This window comes from Cydia strobilella, chromosome 2 (genome assembly GCF_947568885.1).
Source record: "Cydia strobilella chromosome 2, ilCydStro3.1, whole genome shotgun sequence".
Classification (NCBI taxonomy): domain Eukaryota; kingdom Metazoa; phylum Arthropoda; class Insecta; order Lepidoptera; family Tortricidae; genus Cydia; species Cydia strobilella.
In genome coordinates, this window is record NC_086042.1 from 5,536,567 (window position 1) to 5,546,627 (window position 10,061).

At 38.9% G+C, this 10,061-nt stretch overlaps 1 protein-coding gene across 1 annotated transcript in view; it reads right to left on the reverse strand.

The window, feature by feature from the left end:
- Positions 1-7,728, reverse strand: part of LOC134750835 (tyrosine-protein kinase Fer) — a 79,344-nt gene extending 71,616 nt beyond the window's left edge. Inside the window, exons 1-2 of the mRNA XM_063686108.1 lie at positions 7,255-7,728; positions 6,347-6,537 (exon numbers count right to left, since the gene is read on the reverse strand). Of these exons, the coding sequence (XP_063542178.1) occupies positions 6,347-6,537; positions 7,255-7,450 (387 nt within the window). The 5' untranslated portion in view covers positions 7,451-7,728. The remainder of the gene's footprint in view (positions 1-6,346; positions 6,538-7,254) is intronic.
- Between the last annotated feature and the right edge of the window lie 2,333 nt (positions 7,729-10,061).

Below are 10,061 nucleotides of genomic sequence, written 5' to 3' on the forward strand. Positions count from 1 at the left end.
GTAACTGGGCTACGTCCGCTAGAACTACTCGGAATCCAGAACATTGACTGACACATTAACATCAGTGTTATCAGGTCAGCGGCTGCTCGTAATACCCGCCAAGATCATGAAATTCCTAGGCATATCGTGAAATGTGAAAATCATTGCCTCGTTCCCTGCGTCGACCGAGAAACGTATTTCTGGACACTTCGGGCATCTGAAGCAACCTAAAGAAGGTTCGTTCGTATTCGTCAAAACATATATTACACTAAAACTTTACGATCGGGCGGGTATTACGATCGGCCGCCGACACATTCATATGTATACTCAGTATTACACTATCGATGCAGATTTAACTTCATAGAATGTTTGACGTTATGAGTCAAGATATTTCGTATTACTTTAAAAAGTCATGCGGTAAATAAGACTGTTTGGAAGTTGGGCGAGGGGAAATCCAAAGTTGTCGCGTTGTTATTGCTTATTGCACGTGTATTTCATAAGTAGGTAGCCGATCTTTATATCTATTTAGAGTTTTAGTGTACCTATTTAGAGACGTCGAACTTAAATTTGCAAATTAGGTACAGGATTAGATAAAACTCACGCGATAGTTATTAATAAAAAGAACTGACTTAACACAACGACAAACAATTAAAATTTCATTTTTTTTTTTAATTTGCTCTATTGATTGGTCATGTTCGTGGTACAGTCAAGGGCATAAATATATATACATTTCCAAAGTTTCAAAAATATGTGTACGTTCTTACACCTTAGACAATAAAGTTGTGTTCACATATTTTTGAGCCATTTGTCCGGATCGATATATTTCCCTTCCCTTCCCTTTTTTGCCTTCGACTGTACCTATTGTACCTAATACCTAAATGTTATTACTCTTATTTAGCTTACTCTATGTAATTAGCCCAAACATGGATTGAATAAGTGTTTATATAATTAAGAGAGTTCCGTTGTTCATTTTATAGTCATCCTCGACAGATCCATTTCACTAAATGCTGATTTCGGTGAGCAAGTGCTCCCGCCCTTAGGTATACATAAGTACCTACTATGAATCTTAACTTCCAAAAAAACGGCCTAGACAATTATAAACATTACTTAATTGAGTTAGTGCAGTCAGTAAGTACTGAAAAGTGTGAAAACATGTAAAGGTAGAGCAGGAAATCCGAATTATGTTATTTATGATGATTTTAGGTATTTCGTTATTTGATGTTCGGTTCATAGTTAAATACGTTTACAATACAAGGTAGTAGATTACTCGGCAAGAGTATACAATCAACTTCGGAAATCTAAGATAAATTTGTCAACAAAAAGCTAGTGGAAATAATGGCACTGCAATAAAAACATGTAAGACGTCGGTGCACGCGCCGGCGCAGGCCAATGAACGGTGACAGGTGCTGCAGCCAATCCCGGCACTTTATCCGACTCATTTACGGAGATCATAGCGTGTCTTGTATCCTTTTCTAACTCGTGAACACCTAGTATACCTGAGCGAAAGCGCCGGCAAGACAGGATATTTTTAAACTGGGATGCAGTTATGTCTGGGCAGCTTTGTTTACCGATCAATCTCAGCTAAGCTTTCCTTTTTAAGATATTACGGTAAATTTGCCTTGTAATTGGTTTACACAAAGTATAGTGGTCGGTATTTTTTATCTAAAACCAACCATCTTTTACTCGAAACCGTGCTGCTTTACTGAGATAAGTATTTCTTTGTTCTCTAACATCTAAACTACGCGTGTCACGCTAAATTTTCATGTTGAACCAGACAATGACCTGCAGCCATTGTCATTCCACGAGGATAGGCCCACGCATTCCAGGAGGTCTTTACTGCGGACTCTAATGTCAGTCATTCATTAACTGAAGTGCATTCCCTACATACAAATGACTATAGCCCGCTACACTCGATGACAATTCTAATGGAGCATTTAAAAGAAACCTAGAGTTAAATGACCGGCGCGGCGCCAGATTATTCAAGAATACTTTACTCGATATTTGGTCCAGTTTACAAGTAAATAAATGAACTCTAGTAAATAAATGAACCTTTATTGTATGTACCTTCGTAACGCGAGATCCTAAAACCACCTTCAAACAAACGAAGAACCGCACATTAAACGCTGTTAGATACTGGAACAACTTACAACATGTAAATATTTCAGAGCCAACATCTGTTGTATAATACATATTATAAATGAGCATTCGGAATACTAGGGCAGCGTCGCGATTTCAAGAGCGAACGCAAACTTTACAATCTCGTATGTGATTTATTTTGTAACTAAAAAAGCAGCCTTTCACGGGGCAGAATAAGATTCAAATTTCAAACGCAAGAAAGATGAGAGTTTGAGCAAGCAGATCCAGTTATTAAAGCATTTTTATTTACACCACGCTGCCAAAAATTGGCAATAAGCCCGATTAGCGAGCAACCGGGAATTATAACCTTGCAATTCGCTATGATTCTATGATAAACATGCTTGAATATTGTATGTAAGAATAAAATTCAGGACACTATGTTTTGTAACAATTAAAATTTGTAGACAGCAACTCCAATTGTTAAAAAGTCGATATATTTAACTAGAAAACTTCTATTAAATAAGCCAAGTACTGACTAGTAACAACTAGTCCAGAACTGTAAAACAAACCTAAATGCACTGGCTAACTCCAACAAAGTCATACTTAGATGGGTACCAGGGCACTCCGACATTAACGGAAACGAAGAAGCGGACGGACTTTGCTAGAAAGGGCGCAGACACACCCCTGGTCGGCCCAGAACCGTTCTGTGGAATCACAAAACGGGATGCATACTCTCTGCTCAGCAACATAGAAAAAACGAGAGCAATCGATTGGTGGAAGTTCGTCAAAGGACAAGAACACTCGAAAGCTCTAATCAAAGGGTTCAACGGCAAAACTGCTAAGGAGCTTCTAAGGCTCAAAAGATATAAAACCTGCGCAGTGACTAGAATATTGACTGGACACTGTAAGTTGAACAAACACATGTTCCAAATTGGGAAGAAACAGGATGCGACATGCAGGTTCTGCCAGGAGTCAGAGGAGACTGCAATGCACATGCTCTGTTCCTGTGGACCACTAATGTCAAAAAGAAGTATCCACTTAGGGCGGCACATACTGCAACCCTATGAGGTACAGAACATTACGGCCCAAAGAATCTGGAATTTTCTGGACTCAACGGGCATTAGTAACGAACTTTAAAGGGCCGTCACAATAGATCACTGCTTGGTCGACGTGACACTCACAGGCCCACAACACCCCAACAATAATAATAATAATAAGCCAAGTAATACATAATTAAAAACAGAAAATAATAAATTACCTCGATGTAGATTATACATATTATTGGATTGGCGTACCTAGGTAGACAGCAGAAAAGAACACAAAGTTGTAATCATTCTGAGTATTATATCGAAAAGGTTTTGTCCAAACGTTTCGGTTTTGTTCTGAAAACCTATCCCGAGTTATGATGAGTTATATCTATGAAATCGATCTTAGTAAATGTGTCCGAGTTAACGTATTAAGTAACATTTTTATTTCAATGTACGCTATATGTACTGCAAAACACAATCAGTGTCACTGTTCCTGATATCTAGTGCATTTAATCGTCCAATCATCAACAGATGACCAAGTCCGATAATTTAGCTCGCGTCGTTTACCGTCATAAATCATTATCTGGATGGAACGCGATCGCTTAACCTACTTACATAAAAATACGGTTAGAAACAGGTTGGAAAATCCTATTTAACAGCTGATGAAATTGGCCTTCACAAAGTTTAGCCTCAGACCTAATTATGTACAGCGAACAGGGTATTGCAACTAGATCAACGATAGGAAGCAAGGCGGGAATGAGTTCCCGTGCTTTTCAAAACCACGTATGCGCCAATGAGACTCGAATGTACATACATTTCAATTACAGTGCTAAGCGTCTATCCCAACCGGTCGTAACGGTCAAACACTTAACACAATCATTCAAATGTAGCAAGAGCAGTGTGATTACAACAACATCTGAGACAGAGCGGAGAACAGGAATATACAATAGAGATTTAAGTTTCATGAAACTAATGAAGTTGCAACGATTTTGACAGTGCAAGTGTTATTTATACGTCATAATTTCAGAAGGGTGACGCTTAAAACAACACTTCCACGGCGTGTGCTATTAATCGTTCCAGACTTATCTTGGTATATCTCTAAGCTTCTTATACAACTTGCTGAATGAAATTAAAAAAACTTTTAAAGAATAGATAGATACCTATATTTAAAAAAATGTGGTTTTGAGAAAAGCGAAATCTTACGTGTAGTACGTGTACTTACTTACGACATTGCCTTGGCAGTTAGGATAGGTAAACGGCCCATATTATATTGAGTTATGTGGATAAGGCTGATATTTTGGCGTTATTCATAACATAAACACTTAAATAAATAAATAAATATTATACGGACATTCATACACAAATTGGCTAAGTCCCACGGTAAGCTCAAGAAGGCTTGTGTTGTGGGTACTCAGACAACGATATATATAATACTTATACAAATACTTAAATACATAGAAAACGTCCATGACTCAGGAACAAATATCTGTGTTCATCACACAAATAAATGCCCTTACCGGGATTCGAACCCAGGACCATCGGCTTCACAGGCAGGGTCACTACCCACCAGGCCAGACCGGTCGTCAAAACAACAAGCCCTTGATAATCGTTTTGTCCCCATCTGACATTTTGATATTTGTGTTTGTTAGAAGGGGACAAAATTTAACAAAGGTTTTCTAAGTTTTATGAATTAGGCTTAGAAGTGGCTTAAAAAATTGATTGTGCTGTGCAACATGAACGTGACTTGTCAGAAGCTAAAAAAACAGGAAAAAAATAAACAGTGCCATGGAAACAGTAGTTGTTGACGAACTTTACGGCTAAAAGCCTTTGTCAATTACAAAATATTTACGAGCGGTTTTATACCGCAACCCGTAAGTGGGTGAGTCAGTTACTTATCGACAGCTAGACGTGATCCGACACGGTGATAAGTTTATCGGCTTACGACATTAGTCGTCATAGTCGTGTGTCGTTCGAAAGTTTATTGTTTTGAATCGAAGGCGTGTGGGCACGTTGACAAAGACAGTTTACTCATGATTAACCATTAGGTTAACAAAGGAACTGGTTAATTAATAACTAAAGTTTGTAATGTGCCGTTTTTAATGGTTTTTGTTAGAATTTGTCTTGGTCAGATTTCTAAATGTAAATGAAAATGAAAAAATCTAAATAGAAATGATTACTAAATCTACAACAGATTACATATGTTAGTGTAGGTAATTTTTAGTTACAAGCCACAAAATGGCCGAGAATTATTGAGAATGTCTGTATAAACACGACCGTGCAACGATAGATATCGATTTCCTTATAGGTACTGTATGATGTGTATTCTGAGTATATGAGAGGCCAAAACGAATACCTAAGTTGTTAGTTAAAAATATCACAAATTTAATTTTAAGCAGTTAACGTGCGATAACGTGAAAATCTAGACCTATAGACTTACACAAGTTACGCTCTAATCAAAGGGTTCAACGGCAAAACTGCTAAGGAGCTTCTAAGGCTCAAAAGATATAAAACCTGCGCAGTGACTAGAATATTGACTGGACACTGTAAGTTGAACAAACACATGTTCCGAATTGGGAAGAAACAGGATGCGACATGCAGGTTCTGCCAGGAATCAGAGGAGACTGCAATGCACATTCTCTGTTCCTGTGGACCACTAATGTCAAAAAGAAGTATCCACTTAGGGCGGCACATACTGCAACCCTATGAGGTACAGAACATTACGGCCCAAAGAATCTGGAATTTTCTGGACTCAACGGGCATTAGTAACGAACTTTAAAGGGCCGTCACAATAGATCACTGCTTGGTCGACGTGACACTCACAGGCCCACAACACCCCAACAATAAATAAATAATAATAATACACAAGTTACACACCTTCGAATTGGAGATATAATTTCACGCACAATCAAACTAAATTGGCAATCAAATCAATTGGATAATGATGGCTAGATAGGCGATTTCTATTATAGAATATTCATCGTCAATCGCTGCGAAATTCGCGAGACGCTTATTTTCAGATTACAAGAAAAAAAGTCAGGCAGAAGATACTCAAGACTAGGACAGCTAAAAAATAAAGAAATTCCATATAAAATATCTACCTATACAATAGAAGGAACCCTGAAGTGGTTTTCACCTAGAACCTAAGCTGTTCCTAAGCAAAAAAATAAAATATATGCAAAATACAAAAATGTGTCTTTTAGATATTTTTGAAATGTGTGTTCGCCACATCGAACCTTGTCAAAGGAAGGGCTAAGAGAACTGACCTGTGTAAACTGCGAGGATATCTTAGCGTGGTCCTCCTGGTAGACCTTGCGGGCCTTCCTCCGCTCCACCATGAGCGAGGTGAGCCGGTCCAGCGCTCGCGCCTCCAGCGCCTCGGCGTTGGCTTTGATCTGCCTGCTCGTGTTCTCCCACTCTTCAGTCATGGTGCGCCAGGCTGAGGCTATCACTGAGCCTGGAAACAAAATACTATTTAGGGTACCCGTGACAGAAAAAGAGCAACACCACGCAGTTGCACTCGTAACTAATTCTTAGTAATTTAAAAAACTAGTAGAAATTGGTGTACCTGTAGCCGATTTTCCATTTAAGATGTTTAGTAATAGAACATCGATGTCAATAATTGTCAACAAACTTACATATGTGTACCAAATTTCAACTTAATTGGTCCAGTAGTTTCGGAGAAAATAGGCTGTGACAGACAGACAGACAGACAGACAAACAGACAGACGCACGAGTGATCCTATAAGGGTTCCGTTTTTTCCTTTTGAGGTACGGAACTCTAAAAAGTGTCTATGTCTACGTACGTTTACCTACTTACACTTATATAAATTGTGGTAACAAAAATCATGTGCCTCTTTTGCATCTATACTTGATCTACACGAGTTTCTAACAAATTTGACGGTAGCGGTGCGGTGACGAACGTCGGTAAGAAACTTTCACAGGGAACTTTATTTCCTTGACTTCCTTCATAATTTAAATAATATATAACGTGCGTGCGTTCAGCTGTTTTGTCACGGTGTCCATTAGCGTTAATTGGCAAATTGGCAATAACAGCTATTAACTCGGGCTTAACATACTTAAAGCTGCAGTTCAGGACCAGAGTTATTATTATACACTTAGAGACGAATTTTGCAAAGTGCTTCAGAGCAGAGATCAACAAAGGAGATCATACCGTTAAGTTCCTCGCATTTGTCCATCTTCTGGCCCTGAGCAGCGGCCGCGGAGAGTGCGAGAGCGTATTCCCGGTCGCTCTTCATCTTGGCCTGGAGACTCCTCTTCATCGTCTCCATGAGCCGGAGCTCGGCGTCCTGTCGGGCCAGCAGCGCCTCGTGCGCCGCCCGCCCCGTGCCAGCCGACGCATACCCCATTCTACCCAGAACTACACAAGGCACAATACATCTCAATCACAACACAACACAATTCACATCACCCTTGTCACCGGCTCTGTTTTTAAGTCATCGTCAACAAAAAACTTTATAATGAAAGAATAAATAAATCAATTTGTAAAATAAAAATCTGTTAAATAGCTTCGCGTCAAGAGAGCACACGAAAAGGATTTGAACAAAAACGAACGCTGAATATTGTTAACGATAAAGTGAATGCGCGCTGCTGCGACGTACGTCCGTGCGGATACGGCGCGCGACCCGAATGCCATCTATCGCGATCGCGGCGCCGGCTCGAGGCTCGAGAGGTGAGGCGCTCGAATCGGTGCGCAGGCAGCTCGGGCTTTGACACGGGAGTAACAGCGCCGGAACATGAGGACTACTTCCGGCTTAATAGGAATCTTATGTTTGATAGAGGTCTATGCGTATGCGACACTGCAATCATTTGCCCACTAAGTATATAGCTATTTAAGTGTATTACACATACACCTTTGAATTTCTTCGCAGATGTCATGTATGCAGCTAGGTTTCCTCGCGATGTTTTCCTTCGCCGAAAAGCTAGTGGTAAAATATCAAATGATATATTATTTCGTACATAAGTTCCGAAAAACTCATTGGTACGAGCCAGGATTTGAACCCGCGACTGAAAGTCGGACGTCATATCCACCCGGCCACCACCACGTTCTAATACTTCTAATTAGGGTGACCATAAATCATTATGTATAATATTCGTTTAAATTTAAATACGCATCTTTAAAAACCGCGCGGCCAAGTGCGAGTCGGACTCGCGTTCCAAGGGTTCCGTACATTACACAATTTTTAACAATGTATTTTTTTTATGTGAAACGTCTTTTAAAAACCCGTAGGGGTCGGATCAAAAACCAAATAATTAAGTCCGACTCGCGTTTGACTGCACATTTCTAAACAACATAAATACCCGTCATAGCGGAAACACGTTGTGTGAACTTTTGTAAGTCGATAGTCGGCTTTTAGCCATTTTTTTCCCGTTGACAAAACCGAATAATTTCCCTTGTGATATTATGTACGGTTTTGGTTTTATTCTGTTTTGAAAGTATTTCATACATAAAAATTGCAGTTTTTGTAAATAAAAATACAGAATGACAGAAGTTTGTTTACTTTTTACATGAATCTAGTATAACTGGATCGGTCATGAGGAGTGGGGGAAAATGACCGAACGGGATAGTCTTATGTATCTTTCAGTAGGAGTAGCAGAGAAAGCGCTGTTATTGTTTGTCCTTGTCATAGTTTCACTTTTCCACCGCTGCCACAACCGAGGTTGTGGCAAACAAATAAGTACGTGACATGTCATGTTTGTTCGTTGCTTGTTTAATTATCGTTGTTTTGTATGAAATTGTGCTTTCTCTTATGAAATATAGTGATGGTTAGCGTTTTGAATGCTTGAAATTTGATAAAATACTGGTGAATTGTTCTGTAATCGGCTGTAATAGCCGCTCTGAGCAAAAATATGAGATCATAACCTTTCACACGTAAGTACGGTATTTTACACCTTCCTCTTAACGCAATATGTGAGAATAACATCGTAAAATTACGTTACACTCAAAGCAATGTAGAATCAAACGATTTCAATAAAAATATCACAATTATTTACGCAAATTAACAAAACATTATTTGTAAAATTATCCGCCCAAATTACGTAGGTAGGTAGGAGTCTGAGGTCAGCCATCTTTAAACTTCTTCTTAATTTAGCTGCATAACATTCATGTTAGGGTTACCAGATGAAAATATCATAATTTTATGGGTAATTTTGACCTCGAAGTTTTTTCGTACTTCTAATTCCAAAACATAAATAAATAAATAAACAAATGTTGTGAAGAATAAATGTGGTGTACATTAATTGATGTGATTGAGATTTGTGATTTCTTTAAATTAAAACACATAATACATTTTATTTTACGTTTTATTTACTAAACATGTTTAGTTTTGTACCACCTGCGCGAATTATAGGAGGTATTTCATTGTTTATACGCCTAAAAAGAACGGCCCATTGACATTTTATTTAACAATTTTTTAATACCGTCAAACAAGCTAACTTTGCCTCCAGGGTAATCGCCCCAACGTGATATCTAATATTGGGGTAATTTTTACCAATATGGTATCCCCACGTTTATGACGTCATCTATGTCTATCCCTTACGGGCGCACGCGTATAGCTGGTCTATGTAATGCTAGGTCTATGACTTTTTACAAGACAGGTGTCAAAGGTTGGATTGCCATATAAAATTGGTAATGTTAGTTCCCGTTTCTGCCACGACTCTTCTCTTTCCGCACTTGTTCCGCACTCAAACATTGACAACATGTGCGAGTAAGACACTGCGCCCCACATGCTATCTCAAGTGGACCGTTTTCTCTAGTCTGGTACGAACATCTTTCTGATATGTGATCATCTGATAAGGCTCAATCTAGTATGACAAAAAAAAAAGGTAAAGCGCCCTCCATTCCATGATCTTTACGAACTCTATTTTTGAACGGATTTTCTGAGTCTCCTGGGAGTCTGTAAAAACCTTTTTTATTTTTTTTGGTCATCTGAACGCATCTTTTTTATGGCAGCATTTTAA